Source organism: Lytechinus variegatus, chromosome 11, assembly GCF_018143015.1.
Source record: "Lytechinus variegatus isolate NC3 chromosome 11, Lvar_3.0, whole genome shotgun sequence".
Taxonomy (NCBI): Eukaryota; Metazoa; Echinodermata; class Echinoidea; order Temnopleuroida; family Toxopneustidae; genus Lytechinus; species Lytechinus variegatus.
The window spans coordinates 32,653,024-32,671,612 of record NC_054750.1 but is presented as its reverse complement, the minus strand read 5'-3'; the positions used below and the strand labels follow the sequence as shown (position 1 = coordinate 32,671,612).

The 18,589-nt window shown below is 35.3% G+C and overlaps 1 protein-coding gene across 2 annotated transcripts in view; it reads right to left on the bottom strand.

Annotated features, from left to right (window-relative positions):
- Positions 1-2,162: 2,162 nt before the first annotated feature.
- The window catches only part of LOC121423852 (ATP-binding cassette sub-family D member 3-like), a 37,673-nt gene continuing 21,246 nt past the window's right edge, over positions 2,163-18,589 (bottom strand). Inside the window, exons 14-22 of one of the 2 annotated variants that reach the window (XM_041619359.1) lie at positions 16,030-16,121; positions 11,450-11,538; positions 9,778-9,853; positions 9,283-9,424; positions 8,056-8,121; positions 6,891-7,004; positions 6,412-6,507; positions 5,101-5,262; positions 2,163-2,522 (exon numbers count right to left, since the gene is read on the bottom strand). In XM_041619359.1, coding sequence (XP_041475293.1) covers positions 2,445-2,522; positions 5,101-5,262; positions 6,412-6,507; positions 6,891-7,004; positions 8,056-8,121; positions 9,283-9,424; positions 9,778-9,853; positions 11,450-11,538; positions 16,030-16,121 — 915 coding nt within the window. In that variant the 3' untranslated portion in view covers positions 2,163-2,444. Of the gene's footprint in view, positions 2,523-5,100; positions 5,263-6,411; positions 6,508-6,890; positions 7,005-8,055; positions 8,122-9,282; positions 9,425-9,777; positions 9,854-11,449; positions 11,539-14,850; positions 14,943-16,029; positions 16,122-18,589 lie in introns of both variants that reach the window. The other variant, XM_041619360.1, reaches the window with a different exon arrangement.

Here is an 18,589-nt window from a genome sequence, read left to right as displayed (position 1 = left end):
TCTCATCCGCACTCTACCTTATCACACATAAGGCACACACGCAATCAATGGATAAAACATCTATGTACAAGGAAACAGATTTTTTTTATAAATAAATAAAAACTCATCCATCAGCAAAGGATATGTGATTCCACATCATTCAGTATTTAATATTTACTTCAAAAGTACAATAAATTCATATTTATACATAAATATCTATACCAGAATTAACATTTTTGTTCAACTCTCACATAAATATGAAAAGAAATAAATTCATTTTATCATTATACATGTAAGTAAATTTCAAGAACACACTTTAAGAAGTAAACAAGAAATAATCAGAAACTGGAGAATACATATGATCGTGAGAAGTGGGGAGACAAATTAAAATTTTCACAATTTTCTTTTAAAATAATCTTTAAAATAGACATAAGCCAATAAGACAATATTTAAGAAATTCAAATGAGAAATGTTCCATGATAAGTTTATCATCATTTCTGTAATAAAATATTACAATTTTCTTATTCTACCTGCAAATAGCATGTTGTCATGTATTGAACTTCAAAATAACACCAAAACAAAAGGTACATAATCAATGAAAGATATAAAAAGGATTGTATAATCAACGAAATAACATACTTTTGGACAATTTATACACATAAAAACCTTTCTGAAATACTTCTATCTTGGTGCAAACATTAGATGAAGTCAAAGTACCACGCTAAACTGCATAGAAAGACACATTGACATTGGCAGATCCCAGTAAAATATAATGGGTACCCATCTGAGTTTTGGTTTATCTAACACCATAATAAAAACGTGTGTTTTAATAAAGTTGCATCATCTTTGTTCAACAAGGTAAAGCCTCAAGCAGATGTTTAGACAGAGGGTCTATCTATTAACAACTCCTAGACTGGGTACCCGGCAGGATTATTTCCTTGAATGCACCAAGCGCCTTTAGCAGCTGGAGCTACAGCCGGGGTAATATATAGTGCGCCATTGAATAGGAAACTAGATAAATCGGCGCCTCATAAAATGCTATACATGTATATTATTATTATTATTAGACTGGCAAATAATGGGTTTAACTAAAATTGGCAAATAGGACGACAAATATAGCTCCATAATCTCTCCATTGCACTTTCATAAACCCACATATACAAGCAAATCTATACTTTATACAGTTACTTAAAAATTCACCCCGTATCTTGTGAGAAAAAATCATTTTCCCTAAGTATGCCTCAGAATACAGCATATATACCTCTAAAAGTATTCAAGAAGGGGTTTTGTAAAGCTAGACTTGTAGAGCACCTACTGAAAATATATGACAATACACCTCGATGGGGGATTGCAATTAAATGAAGGGTGGGGAGAAAATATTGATGGATATCGTACTTCAACCACTGCCTCCTTCATTCTTGATTTAAAAAAATAACAATGAGTTAATATGATCAAATATATCACTTTCAATGATATAATTCAATTGAACAATTGTAACCATTAGTTTCTCCTCCTCCACCTTCGTACAGAAAAATCATGGTATAAATAATTTGTTGAGGAACAAATACCGTAAGGGCACTAGTATTCAACCCGGCATAATTCAAAGAATTTGACATATTTCCAAAAATATTTAGAAATATGGAAACTATCTTAATTTCATACCTTTGTTATTTCCAGGGTAATCTGTTGTCGGTATTTTCTTTATCAATCTGTCGACTGTATGCGCGTAGGATCGAATTATGCGCCGATGGCCTTTTGCACTGAATTGCACTAGTATTCAACCTAGTGAGGATAGATAGCAAATCTCAAAAGGGTTTATATTGCTAAATTAGATTTAGATCTATGTAAGTATCTGGCTTGATTAATTCCCTGTTTGGTCTCATCTCAAATGGTCTAGTCCATAGTCGGATGGGACAAGGGCAGATTGAGAGACAGGACCATCTTTCATCGCTAGGTTGAATACTAGTGCAGACAGGTTGAATACTAGTGCAAAAAACCGTCGCCATATAATTCGATCGCCCGCGCACACAGTCGACTGGTTGAAGAAAAAAATAACGGAAAAAGAATAACCAGCATTTGCTCTTGGAAGTAAGACGGGTCTGAAATTCAGGTGAATTCTATATTTCTATATATTTGAGGAAACTCTCCAAACGGGTTGAATACTAGTGCCCTTACGGTACTACTGCTCTTGCGCGAAATCAGTTCAAAAAGAAATTTCCACAAAATGATTTCAAATGGCAACAAATAATACTGCTCTTGCGCTAAATCAGTTTTCAAAGAAATTTCCACATAATGATTTCAATGATTTTCCCATCAAAATCAAGTCAGTGAGCAAAGAGTTGATATCATTACCTCTTAAATTTAAAAATTGAAATCATTTGATGTCAATAATATAAAAATAATGTATAAAAATTATAGTAAAATTATAACATTACTATATAGATGATATCTTATATGTGCTTTGCTCATGAGCCAAATTCAACCGTGTCCTGATCTATTTTCTTGAATTCGTACGAACCACGTCCATCGAACATCAGATAGTACTGTAGTTGGAATAAAAAGAGGGGAAAGAGGAAAGAAAAAAAATGATATTGCAGTGTCATTCAGGTTTACGGTTCTAGTACATGGGCATAAATAGCGGCCATCACTCTATTCAAGTTGGGGGGGAGGGAGTAGGATGCTGGCTGGGAGAAGCAGTTGGTAAATGAAGGGGTGAAGGTTTACAATGAACTGTTCTTGGAGCCAAATCATTGACTGCCAAGCAAGCGAGCAGCATAAATATCAGAACAAGGCAAAAGCGATTTTGTGTCTCGCCCACGTATGAAAATAACCAGAAATATCGTGATTCGCGAGGGCATGCAACAGAATTGTATCGAAACTTAATTGTAATATGACTGGGATGGAATAACACTTGCCTTAAGAGCCTTGCAGGTAAATTTTAATGTTGACCTGAAAATGACCTTTGACCTTATCATGTGACCTCCCACTGCAGCATAACATGCAGGTCCCCCAAGTCAATCTACCATCCAAGTTTGGTTGAAAAGCACCTTACGGTTGCGGAGTTAGGTAAGGTTGACCTGAAAATGACCTTTGACCTTACCATGTGACCTCCGACTGCAGCATAACACGCAGGTCCCCCAAGTCCATCTACCATCCAAGTTTGGTTGAAAAGTGACTTACGGTTGCGGAGTTAGGAGTCATAAGAGAGTCTTGCATGTAAACTTTAATGTTGACCTGAAAATGACCTTTGACCTTACCACGTGACCTCCGACTGCAGCATAACATGCAGGTCCCCCAAGTCCATCTACCATCCAAGTTTGGTTGAAAAGTGACTTACGGTTGTGGAGTTGTGTGTCATAAGAGAGTCTTGCATGTAAACTTTAACGTTGACTTGAAAATGACCTTTGACCTTACCATGTGACCTTTGACTGCAGCATAACATGCAGGTCCCCCAAGTCCATCTACCATCCAAGTTTGGTTGAAAAGTGACTTACGGTTGCAGAGTTAGGAGTCATAAGAGAGTCTTGCATGTAAACTTTAACGTTGACTTGAAAATGACCTTTGACCTTACCATGTGACCTCCGACTGTAGCATAACACGCAGGTCCCCCAAGTCCATCTACCATCCAAGTTTGGTTGAAAAGTGACTTACGGTTGCAGAGTTAGGAGTCATAAGAGAGTCTTGCATGTAAACTTTAACGTTGACCTGAAAATGACCTTTGACCTTACCATGTGACCTCCGACTGCAGCATAACACGCAGGTCCCCCAAGTCCATCTACCATCCAAGTTTGGTTGAAAAGTGACTTATGGTTGTGGAGTTGTGTGTCATAAGAGTCTTGCATGTAAACTTTAACGTTGACCTGAAAATGACCTTTGACCTTACCACGTGACCTCTGACTGCAGCCTAACATGCAGGTCCCCCAAGTCCATCTACTAAGCAAGTTTGATTGAAAAGTGACTTACGGTTGCGGAGTTAGGAGTCATAAGAGAGTCTTGCATGTAAACTTTAACGTTGACTTGCATGTAAACTTTAACGTTGACCTGAAAATGACCTTTGACCTTACCATGTGACCTCCGACTGCAGCATAACACGCAGGTCCCCCAAGTCCATCTACCATCCAAGTTTGGTTGAAAAGTGACTTACGGTTGTGGAGTTATGTGTCATAAGGTTTGTGACGGACGGACGGACGACATTTGGATCCCTAAGTCTCGCCTTCACCTCTGGTGGGCGAGACAAAAATTACATGAATATTTTTATACAATATTACCTATACTTCCTTTCTTATATCTCATGTGACATGATGAGGAAATGATAAACGCGGAAGGGATATAAAACAGATAAGATATACAAAGACTCATTCACGGAACAAGCTAAAACCATTCCTAGAAAGAATGAGAGAAACAATGGTACATACTTGTTGTGGTAAAAAAGCCAAACAGCCATAAAGGATAGATTTGTAAATATGTATGATTTTTATGTACTATATATGTGTATTCATTTATTCATGGAAATAAAATCATTGTAAAAATATTCATTATACGGATGACTGAAGCCAGTGCGTTGTGTGTAAACGTCTCTCCCATGTTTCATAGATGCAGGCTATGTTACAATGGAAAACACTCCGTCCCTCGGATAGGAGGTTAAATGGAGGTCCCGTGTAGAGGAGAGTCACCGCCTTTGCACGTTAAGAACCCACTGCACTATTCGTATGAGTAGGGGGAAACCCCGGTGTAGTGGTCCACCTGCGTTTCCCCCAATCAGTTATATCGGGAGGAGAAACCTGCGGGTCATAGTGATTCAGTTCGCTTTTCACCTCCCAGGCACAGGTGACGCCAAACAAAATAATAATAATAATACTCTCTTATCCCGAGATGGGGTCAATAAAGTTAATGAACATTATCTATCATACATGTATCTTATTTATACTAAGAAACATCAGTGGAGCATTAACATTAAGAAGAGCACTATTTGATGTTGTGAATAATTTAAGCCAGATCCTCGGGCATCATAGTGTATTTGTATACTATTCTCCTAATCAACATTGCATAATTTCAACTATAGCCTCTCAGTGCATGGTATATTTATACTATTTACTGCATACTATTGATACTATACCATACCTCATGATATTTCCATAGAGACCTCCTGTGTGATACAGTGAAGAGTGTGATGCCGACCTCCCTTGCGTGTGTGTAGATATACCCCTCTACATCCACGGACACGGCACTCGTACATTCATCAAGGATAGCAAACTGGGGCTTATGGTAGAACAACCTAGCCATCTGAAAATAAAGAATAATGATAAATTACAATAGGCATTCATATCTTTGTCAGTCATTCATTTTTTAATATCTCCTTTTCATATTCATCCCCTTCACCATCCCTCTGTCATACCTTTTATATAATCACTTCAATATCTGTCAAATATCTCTCCTTTATCATCTTTCCATCTATCTAGAAATAACCTATTCCAAAAAGCCTTATTATTATCATTGTTAGCTCGAGCTGCCTTCCAGGGCTCAGTATATTACAAATTAGACATGAGAAAAAAGGGATTATTTGTATACCATTCCCCTGTTGAACATTGTATAATTTTAACTAGAGCCCATCAGCATATGGTATATTTTTAACTATTTACTGCATACTATTGATACTAACAAACTGAGGCTTAATGTACAACCTACAGGTTTTTAATACAATCAAAACAATAAAATTATTTGAGGACTTTGATACCTAAATCACTTGTTATTCTTCATTATTAAAGTGATTGTCTAACATTGGTTTGACTTTTAAATAATCTGAGCTAGAAGGTCACACTTTTCACCTGTGTCTGTGATATGTTACAAAAATGAAGCCCTGAAAAAATTGCGTTCGAAAATCATTATTTAGTGCTTCAAAAATTGAAATATAAAGTGACCGGAAACACCATCTTAATTTCATCCCATACAGTTATGTGTACTATTTAGGCGTCTATAAGACGCCTATTTACAAAATCAGGGTTTGCCTTGTAGTTTTAGTTTTTCATTCTCAATAATGGTTGTTTTCAGGGTTTATTAGTGCTAATACATGCACTTGTACACATGTTTCATCTTGGTTTGAGAATTTTTTAAATCGGCTGCTCACAAAGTTAAACAATACCTTTAACATGTACTAGTACTTGTATTAAATATATTAAATATATTTTGACTCTACATTTTTAGAATGTAAGATCAAATTTGTGCGTGCAAAATCAATTTTGATGTTCCCTTGAATTGATTTTTAGCAAGACACACACAGTAAGAATAGGCTACAGAATATGTAGACATTTTACTCTCTCTTCTCAAGTACATGTATATCAAATATTTTTTTATATGGCTCTACATAATGTCATTTGGCCAAACTACACAATGTGGTCATTTTTTTTCTGAATGAGTTTTAATATTGTTACTTACAGCAACTCTCTGCTTCTCTCCTCCACTCAGTACATCCATCCAATCTTGAACGGCGTCCCATGATCCTTCACGCTCCAGGAGATTAGCGAGTTGAACCTTTTAAAAGAATAAAATCAAACACATTTCCTTCAGCCAAAACAATAGCAAAATTATATCTTGTAAATGGTGATACTAAAGCTTTTCTACTTGTGAACTAGCTTAGAGTTTAGACCTCTAATATCTCATTTTATAATCTCAATCTTATCTATTCATCCCTTCCACCATTCAATAACATACCTTCACTATCATCTCTTCAGTATCTTTGTCATATATCTCTCCTTTCTCAATCATATCTCCTCTTCAATATGTTTGTCAGTCATTCCGCTATAAATCAAATTTCCTCTTAATTTTCATCTCCTTATTCCATCATAAAACCTTCACTATCAAATTTTCAATTTCTCTTCTTTATATTCATCCCTCTATCATTCATCTATCATTACCTTCACTATCATCTCTTCAATATCTTTGTCCGTAATTCCCTTCTTCACCATTTCTTCCTTGGTATCCGGGTAGATGATCTGATCACGTAATGTTCCAATCGTCATGTAAGGCCTCTGAAAGTAGATGGACATATGAGTTAAAGTTTCAAGAATGGAAATTTGTGATTGTATAGAGTTCTTTCATCACAAACAATGAACTCCTAATTAAGTCAGTTGAACTTGATAAAAAAATGTTTATATTAATAGAAACGATGATGATGATGATCCACATCATTTATATTGCAACATATTTCAGTTAAAAACATTCATAGGCACAGGCTCATCCAATTATAAACTAATCATTACACATCTGCTGAAATATGCGAGTTTTGAGAGACGATTTGAAGAGTTCAATGTTGTTAATTTCACGTAGTGAAGAAGGGAGGGTGTTCCAGAGGTGAGGGGGGGTTCCAGAAGTGAGTGTAAATATACAAAATATTCTTTCTCTTCAACTATTTCTTGTAAAACTATAAGAAATTGAGGGGAGGGAATAATAAATGAATAAACCGTATGGATAGGAAGAAAAGTCAATTATTCAAACAATGGTATTATTACAGAATAACATGAGTACTGTGGTCCATCTTACAATAAAGCCTTACTTCCTAATCATTATTCAATGAATAGGGAGGACTGATAGAACCAAACGAACGGTTTCGGAATAATGTTGAGACCACTTTGATATTATGAGATACACTGTACATGTCATTTAGCCAAACAAAATTTATGTCATAAATATCCAACTATTTAATGTGCTTACAGTAACAAACACAGCACACATGATTGTAAAACGTAACCAAGAATTAACATGTAAAATGTTAACATTTGGATCATACATGTATGCCGCAGGAAATACAATTTTTTTAAATAGAAATTCATAACATATAGTCTGAATTGAGGAACTACAATGTAAATTTGTTCCTTCTATGATGGGCCTTCTTTTTTTCAATCAGTCACAAACATGTATATGAATAAATGTATAGACAAAGTTGATATTATTCTGCTCGGAGTCAGTCAATATTTCATCTCGAGTTTATGTATAAATGTATACATGTATATATGGAGCAATATAATTCCAACAACATAAATGAAATTGACCTGAATGAAGATTTGACAGCTATGAACTTACTTGTGGTACATAAAAAAGTTTTCTTCCCTCTGGTTTGGTCAGTTTACCTCCAAATAACGGCCAAAGCTGGGTTAAAGTGAAAAATATACAGATAAACAACTATTTTTCGATGACATAAACTCAATTTCAAAATAAAAATTAACACTTAAAATGTGGAAGAGGCATAACAATTTCGAATATGTTTGAAGTAAGGAATGAATAATATAAATGAATAAATAATGACAATGAAATGAAACAACAATCTGAAATTAAAATCCTTATCTTATTGTTCAAAATAGAATTAAAAATCCTTCGAAAATTCATTTTGTCCAACTGATCATGAGCCTGGCAGCAACTGAACAGCGCAGACTGACGTTGCTCTATTCCTAAAACGCCAAACATAGACGCAGCAACTCCCATTTTTTAACATCTCTTGGACTGATGTGGCTGTGGCTTGAACTCTCGAATCACCCAAAGAACACATATACAGTGTGTCAAAAAAAACCCACACACTTTTGAAATGGCTGCCAATAAAAAAATATATCACTTTTGGGGAAAAAACCTACGCATTTGGAAGTCAATAGTTTACCAACGTGTCATTTGAAAGTTGACTTAATTGGCTTACCATATATATAAAACTTTCCCACCAAAATGGTGTTTTTTATTTGGCGGCCATTTCAAAAGTGTATAGTTTTTTGGGGGGACGCATTATATATCAATATAGCTTAATCTAATAAAAATGTCATCTGTGACCACACTATATTCATATTTTCCCTTTGAGCCCCCTCTTTTTTGAAATCCTAGATCTACCACTGCAATGTTGACATATACTGTGAAAGATACTAGGCCAAATGAGGGTTTGGTTTTGGATTTGGGATAGAGTAGCATTTTTAAATGGGATTCAGGTTCAAGGCTACAGTTACTAGTGAGTATTTTTTATTATATTTTTTCTCTTCAAGATAATGAAATATATAAAGCCCTGACCTTAAACTTAATCCTTTCCCTAAATCTGAAAAAGAAGCATTCACTTTTTTAAGGCTATTTTACATTTTTGCGGTCCCAAACACATATATATATTTTTTATAATTCTACCGTAACTTAATCCTCATCTGTAAATCCAATCTTAAATCCAATACATAATCCACTACCTCATTAAAACTTAATTCAATCCTCAAGGGTTGCATCTTAATGTGACTACTTCACTTTACTATATACATGTATATATAAATAAATAAAGTAAATACTAACCTCTCCGAGTGTCCTGAAGAGGGAGCTCTTTCCACATCCGTTCGGTCCGCAGACGAGGACATTGACCCCTGAGGGCACCTCAAAGGTCATCTCTCTGACCAGTACATCTGCATTAGGGGTCACTAGGGGTACCTGCTCAAATCTATGTGAATCACGATAAAATCATTCTGAGGTCATGTTTTGGTATCAGGATACCACAGAACCACTTCATAAATATCACCATATGATTCATTTCAGAATCTTAACATTCCTGGGGGCCGTTAAGAGTAACATTAAGAACGACTGGTGATCTTTTCTTGTGGTAAATGATATTCACCATGAAATGTTCATTGGGAATTACTTAGCATGTAAAAGCGGATTATTATTTATATTATTATTATTATTAAAATTATCAAATTGAAATAAAAAGTTTGAACTAAACATGAATTTATATTCCCCTCCCCCTTGTATTCTTTAGGACAATCCAACACATCTAGATTGATTGACTGTACTTACTTGATAAGGTTATCAGCATGGATGAGTTTACCACTACCAGGTACCAGGGGTTCTCTGTCATCTTCACTGTCAGAATCTATAAAGATGAGATCAAATATAATCAGTGGAATAAATTAGGAGAGTGGCCTCAGTGGAAAGTGTTTCTCACATAAGCCAGTTGTTTCATAGAGCCTGAAATATAATATCATTACTATTCTTCATCTTCTTCTCAATATCATCATCATCACCATCATCATCATCATCACCATCATCATCATTATCAACATCATCAACATCATCATCACCATCATCATCATCATCAACATCATCACCATCATCATCATCATCAACATCATCATCATCATCTTCATCATCATCATCAACATCATCACCACCAACATCACCACCACCACCACTATCATCATCACCATAATTATCATCATCGTCATCATCATAATCAACAGCATTGTCCATCTGTCAAATGAAGGTTTTATATAAAGAATGCATAACCATTCAGGAGACAAAGAAATACCAATGCATAACAGAAATTCACCACTGGAATGCCAGGGACAAAGAGTCAACGTAATAACTTTGACAAAAGGCCTTCTGCCCCACTCCTAAAGGTTACCTACATTGATTTTATGTAAAAAGGGAACTACAGCTCGTCCATTTGAATGCCCTTTATTGACTGTACAGGCATTTTGCAATAAAATTTTACAAAACCCAAATGGAAATAGTTTTTAACAGATTAAATTGATTTGATTGTAGCTCTAATGGGTTGTTGCAAAAATATTTGCCATCAATTGCAAATTTACAAATGACAGATCAATTTTAACTGTAGCAAATAAATTTGAACTTCTTGTTTTCAAGAAGCAGATCAGTAATGAGTGCAAATATGCAAATGTGGGCAGTGGTTTAGTGATTAAGACTCTCGTCTTTCAATCTGATGGACGTGGGTTTGATTACAAGCCTGGCATGTTTTCCTTCAAGATATTTACCCACAATGTGCTGCACTCAACCCAGGTGAGGTAAATGGGTACCGACAGGAAGTAATTCCTCAAAAAGCTGTGAGTGCCGGAATAGGTAGACTACATGTAGCTTAGCCGGGGTATTATACATGTAGGAGCACCTAGCAAGGTTGATACATGCACTTTACAAATCCTATATTATTTATTATTGTTTTTTTTTATATTTATGTATTCATTGGTATAAAATCAAATTATTTATTATTTTTATCAATCGCATGACATTGCATGATTGATTTTCGAACCTAAAATTGACAATTGCTGATGTGGTTTACGGTACACCATGTGGAGTGTTATAGAACCAGTGGATAGAAGAAGAGAAGTGGATAGGCGAGAAAGTGGAGATTTGAGAGTAGAGTATTCTTTCTTGAAAATAATCCTGAAAAGGACTGTAAACCAGAAGGAATGTTGAGTGAAAACAGCTTGAGTAGTAGAGCTGATGAGGAGATGCTGGCTTGAGTCAGCGAGTAGAGATGATGAGTAGTAGAGAGACTCGACGTTTTGGACAGGTTGACTGTCCGTCTTCAGGAGTCAGTTGTACAATTGTACATGCCACCATGCAAACCTTCAAACAACATCTAAAATTGACAAGTAATCAATTTCAAGTTTCTAGCAAAATGCTATAAGATATGACCCCAGAATCTTGAGGATGTTGTTTGTTTGTTTACCCTTTTCTTCCCTGACCATTGTTCTCTCATAGCGTCCATGGTTGAGATCTTCTAAGACCGTCATCAGTTCAGTTACTCTCTGAGTGAACCTAAGCAATAACACCAAATCAATAATTAATCAATAACGCATAATCTTTAAAATACAAAATTAATAAGACATAATCAATAACACCAATAAATATCAACTCATTAATGACATCACATTTTATTTTTTCACAGGGATACAATTGTCCTATTTTTCTGCATGTCATGAATTCATTCTCATAAAGTAACCAGGCCTGCTAACATTCAAAAATGAAGAAAAAAAAACAAGTCTTAAAGGAAACCAAAACCCAAGAAGAGAAGCAATCTTATTGGAAAGAGTAAAATGAGAGGAACAATTAAAAAAGTTTCATCAAAATCGGTTATGAATTAAGCAAGTTATGGACGATTAAAAAGTCTTATTGTACTTACTATGTGGATCCTCAAATTGGCTGATTTTGTGGACAACTCTCCATTTGTTTTGTACACATATTTTCAGATTTTCCCCTTTATTTTACATATTTCACAATATCTCCTCCTGACCTTGACATATATTGTGTGGATTATATTTTCCCATGACATATGTTGTGCTCAGAAGGAGGCAAGATGCAATTTGAAAGATAATGAGGAAAATCTGAAAATTTGTGTACAAAACAAATGGAGAGTTGTCCACAAAATCAGCCATTTTGAAGCACGTTTGCCAATTTGAGGATGCCCATAGAAAGTGCAACAAGAGTTTTCAAACTCCCATAACTTGCTTATTTCATAACCGATTTTGATGAAACTTTTTTTAAATTGTTCCTCTTCTAGGGTTTTGGTTTCCTTTAATCACATGGCAAAATTTTTTCTCCTCGATGTCAGGTGTGACGCCCTCACTTTTTTTATAATTAAGTCATGTTTAGCTTTCTTATGTTTAGACATTGAGAAATTAAAAGTGTTGAAAAACTATATTACTCTTACACCCATACACACACCCATACCCTACAACACAAATACATGCATACATATGGGCTGATTTATTTTTTATCTTAAATATATGGAGAAACAAAGTGCTTATCTATTTGGTTGATAAAAAAAAAGAAAAAGGGGTAACTCCTGGAAAAAAGGGGTAGTTGGCAGGCCTGAGCAACTGATACAAATTACTTCTAAATAGAGAAATTATCTCTTACGATCCTCCAATCAGTTGAATAATTACGGATAAAAAATAATTAGTTTTAAAAATAAAATCATGCCCTATGCTTTGTGATGATGCCCCCCTGGTCTCACTTCTCTCTGTTCAAGCAATATCAATCTTTTTTATTATTATTATCTACATATAAGTAGCCAAATTGCTGATAAAATCAAACGTTTACTACACAAAGACATATCTTTTTACAAACATTTGTTCCATTTATTGAAAACTAAAGTTTAAATTAAACTGAATAAGATTTTAACCATTAATTTTTATATCCATATTTCATAAAAAGAAAAAATATACAGATGTATGCATGAAATAGAACATATACAACACATACAAGGTACATAAACACAAATGTAGTTATTTGTTGTACACAAAAATAACATATAAAACAAGTAAAATTATGTGAAATATGAGCAATAGTATACTGAAGGAAGAAAAGTACATGTATAATGAGGACATGTAAAATAAATGTTAGGGACTTCAAACATAAATGTTATCATGAATAAGTATCAAAGAACAGTTCGGATTGGCAAAGAAAAACTGAAGTAAGAAAATAATGATATATTTTCAAAAACCCAAACTTTATGAAAATAATCTAAATACAGAGTTTAATTTTATAAGGATGTTTTATGACATGAATGTGTTAACTTGATATATGAATTGGGAAATTGTGATTATTATTTTAGTTTAGTTTCAATTTCATCTTTTTGAAATTGCTATTCTATTCTTTCTTGATCACTCAATCACACTGATATAACACAAAGGTAAATACAGTCACGACTACTCATATATTGGACGCCTTTCTAGGACAGAGATTTAATCTTGTTTAGAGAGAGAGGGAGGGGGGGGGAGATGAAAGGGGGAGGGGGGTTACAAAAATACATAGAATTAGAGAGGGAGAACAATAACTGAAATATGGTAGGGGGGATTATGAGAAAAGTGAGAAATAGTGAAAATGTAGCATTGAGGCAGAGGAGAAATATTAGGTTGCTGTGACTTAAAGTGATTGGTTAACATTGCTTTGACTTTTAAAAAATCTGAGCTAGAAGGTCACACTTGTCACCTGTGTCTGTGATATGTTACAAAAATGAAGCCCAGAAAAAATTGCGTTCGAAAATAATTATTTAGTGCTTCAAAAATTGAAATATAAAGTGACCCGAAACACCATCTTAACTTCATCCCATACACTAATGTGTACTATTTAGGCGTCTACAAGACACCTACTTACAAAATGGGGGTTTGTCTAGTAGTTTTATCTTTTCATTCTCAATAATGGTTGTTTTCAGGGTTTATTAGTTCTAATACATGCACTTGTACACATGTTTCATCTTCGTTTGAGAACTTTTTACATCGGCTGCTCACAAAGTTAAACAATACCTTTCAGTCAAATTAACAATCACTTCATCATGACCAGGGTTGTTTCATAAGTCTGTTTGTATTAAACTCATGCATGACTTTATGCATGAATGGGGATACTTTCTCATGCTAAGGCCCCCATTCCACAGAGGGGAGACCTTTGAAGGACCTTTCAAAGACCAAAAATTGGCAAGGTCTTACAGCAGTCTCCAAGATCACTGAAATTTGTCATCTCTGTGGAATGGCTCAGAAAGATCCCTCAAAGAACTCTGAAAGACTGATGGATATTTCTTGTCTTACTGGTCTAAGACTTGTCCTATGGAGATTTTCCAATGGTCTTTCAGAAATCTCTTATGCAACAAGTGATCTTTCAGAATTCATTCAATGGACTTCGCTTGGTCTTTCAATGATCTTTCAGTGATCTTTCAATGATTTCTCATGAGTCTTACAGTAATCTCCACAAAAATCTTAAGAGACTACCGAAAGATCATGGAAAGACTAATAAGAACTTTGAAAGTTCATTGAAAGACCACTGAAAGACTGTTTTGAACCGTTTCAAAATGTTTTGGGACTCACGAGGACCACGAAGACCATTGAAAGATCCATCAAGAATCCTAAAAGACCCGAGATTTTTGAAAAAAATCCTTGAAAGATAAAGCAAATTTCATGGTCTTACAGCAGTCTTTCAGAGGTCTTGCTCTCTGTGGAATTGGGGTTTAAATGATACGTTCCTGACATTAAAGAACATGTTCACTTTGTGCGTATTGTCATACAAAACTTATGAACAGCTTTATTAAAACACTGCCCAGATTTCGACATCTGACCCTATGACCTGCATACTCACCCTGATAGCCTGGCCATTTCTCGACCAGAGAGGATAAGACGTCCCACGGCCTGAGCTAACCTAAGAAGCATCCTACCGGCTTGGTAGTACTCCTAGGTGTGGAAAGGTTGGTGGGGATTTGTACGCACAGGAAGGCAAAAGGGATAAATATGGAAATGCAAAGCGTGTACAGGTAATGAATAAAACAAATAATGCACAGTCGTAAGTGTGTTAATGTCCTTGAGGGTGTTTGCGATGGTTATTGAATGACTCTATGGATACCTGAGAGGCAGATGGCTCGGTACATTGACAGTCATGACCTGTTAATCAAGCTAATTCACATACCTGCATTCCTAACAATGTCGATGATGCATGACAATTGACTTATCAGTTCTATCATTAGATTTTAATGATGAATATATCAAATGGATGATGGATATGATATACAATGTATACTTATTTGATGATTATCAAAAAAGGGACATGAAATTTCCATGTTAGAAGCTTGTAACAGTAGCTTGTGACTAGGAATCAATAAGCTTTGTGAACAGGGCTTGAAGTTTGGAGAAGGGTCATCAAGGAAACGACCCATTCAACAAAGGGCACTTGGAAATGACAGACGGTAAAGGCTGATGACTGAAGAAGCTCACAAGAAAAGAAACAAACTTGATATGCGGACATCACAAGGATGAGACCAGAAAGACGGTGCATGCATGTGCATATATATGCGGATGGAAATGAGAGTACACGTGCACTTTGTCAGTTTCACACATTACAAGAGACATACTCCAGCTTTACGAACCATAGTCACCCATCAGTACGATGAATGAATTATCAAGAACTCAACAACAACACAAGAGATGGGGGTTAAAGAGCCATTTGGTCTAAATCAAGTTGTTACAGTTATTACACAAAGAGGAATTCAACCACATGGGAATTTGCCAGAGAAAGATATACAACATTAAAGACAAACTACGACAGACAAGGAAACTGACACTACGAGTACAAACACATAATTTATAAAAGCGTCAGCCAGCCTATCTAAACACATACATGCGTTTACATGCATAAGTGAGAGAAGATCTAGATGTGCACTTTTGCTTATAAAAAAAGTTATCTTTTGTCTATCAAGCTGGAATTAAGAGCAAAGATGATTCTTATACCATTTTTCATACTGGTCAGTTTTTAAAATCATCTTACCCTGCAAGGCGCGTCATTTCTCGCCCCGAAAGGACCACGCGACCGATCGCCTCGGCTAACCGAACCAGCATCCTCCCAGCCCTATAGTAGTGCTACACGATCATACAGAAGGGGAGAAAGTAAAATGAAGAGAAATTCCCAACAAATTATCCTTTTCTCTTTTTCATTCCAAACCAATATCTACTTTTGTGTTGAAAAAGGGGTTAATAGAGTTATAGTAAAATTGGATAGTAACCATAATCAATTATTAAAATCATTAAGTGGCTGTGAGGTATTAGTTGGTGCAAGGATTGCAGCATTATATTTAAAGATATTTTCGGACAAGGTATTAACCTGTGGCTTAAAAAGAAGATATAGCACAAGAATACAACACTGCACGGGATTATAGTTGTTGGATTTGGGATTGGTTATCATGGGGATGTGCGGCCATGCTATAAAGAGTATACAAAGATTTAAAGTCAGTTGAAATGTCCAATAACAAGCACGGCTAGAATCATTCATGGACTTATCCTGCCTGATGTGGTATTTTACGTTCTGACAAAGCCATACGACCAATAGAATCGGCCAGTTGACCAATAGCATCAGCTGGTTGTACAAGCATACAGACAGATATATGGCACAGCTAGAAAAAAGATTTCCATGCAAAACCAAAATAATTTAAAGGAGAATGAAACCTTTGGAATAACGAGGCTTGTGTCGAAACAGAAAAATCAAATAAGAACAAAGAAAGTTTGAGAAAAATCTGACAAATAATGAGAAAGTTATGAGCATTTGAATATTGCAATCACTAATGCTATGGAGATCCTCCCATTGGCAATGCGACAAGGATGTGTGATGTCACATGTGAACAACTTTCCCTTTGATGGACTATAAGATACCCTCAAAATGTCTCTTTCTGCTTTTTCTTGTGGTGATACAAATTCTTTATCCATGATGTATTCTTTAAAAATCTGTATAACATGCCCTCCTATAGAAAGAACACATGATCTACTGATAGATGTGATAAAAGAAGCAATTTAAGTGAAATATATACTAAAGTAATTCGGGAGAGTTGTTCACAAGTGACATCACACATCTTTGTTGCATTGCCAATTTAAGGATCTCCATAGCATTAGTGATCGCAATATTCAAATGCTCATAACTTTCTCATTATTTGTCAGATTTTCTCAAACTTTCGTTGATCTGTTTCTTTGATCTTTCTGTATTCACACAAGCTATCTTGTTCCAAAGGTTTCATTCTCCTTTATAAAGTAAACATATAAAATGGATGCTCATGCAGAGGAAAGTGGGTTCATAGAGGCTTTTCACATCTGATGATCATCTGATTGCCACATCCAAAAGAAATTCAAACCTGAAACGTCTGCCAATCGTAATTCACCATTCATGTAGCGATAGTTAATGGCTGTTTGTGATTGGCTGATTAATGACTAGAGCTTGTTTTGATTGGCTGATTTTGAAATTGAGTGTCGATAATTGAAATCAATAATAGAGAGGATATGTTGATTGTAAATAAGTTGAGTTTGCCTTACAAAATAAGCCTGTTCACGGTTGTAAACTGCGCACGAGCAGAAAAGGGTCATTTGAGATCAACCATGGTGGCTTTCAAATTCATTGACATAGGCATTTGTGATTCGATGATTATTCATGTATTCCTTTCAAAATATTCATTTTATCACATCCAAGCTAAAGAGAAATAAATAGAGCCTTCATAATCACTGGTATTTGACAGTAGCCTAAACAACAGTCAAATGTGCCAAAGGCAGACAATAAAACAAATTTCCAAACTTTATCCCTGATGTACTATTCTAGTCACCTGGTCTATACAATGCCTTTTGTTCTTTGAATTTGAATACTCTACCGGTAAAGCTTACGCAACATCTACATTTGAAAATGATAGTGCTTATCCTTAAATGAAAAATCACAAAGGTCATTTGAGAAAAGTTGATCATGAGCTAACCGTGAACTGGCTTATTGATTAATGTTTTCACTGCCCTTATGAGTTGTAACAAAGAAAAAGTCCACCAATGCATTATTATTTTTTCATCCTATACACCATATCAGCAGTTTGGTAGCACCACTGAATAAGTCCGCATGAATTGTCTTTTGCCATCATAAAGCCACCAATCAACACAAATCATGATATTTTTCCCCCAACAAAGCAATATAATCAAAGCAAATGATATGGCACTTTGCTGATTAGTATCTAGAAATGAAATTGCACAATTTATTGCCAATGGGGCATATGGGGACATTCTGCCAGTGTCTTGTTAATCAAATTCATGTTATCTGCCAACGTCTTGTTAATCAAATTCATGTTATGACATTGGATACTGGCTCTTCATCTTGAACACAAGTAACAACTTAGTTATCCCCAAATCAAGCATAAATACTCCTGATTATTAAAACACAGAATGGTAATTAAATGCAAGCTACCATCAATCCTGTTGTAAAATAAAGTTATGATCTATTAATCAAGCATAAGTCTTGCAACAGGATCAATCGCCAATCAAGTGTAAATTTATGTTGGATTAAAGGGGTACATGGAAAATCTGAAGTTAAC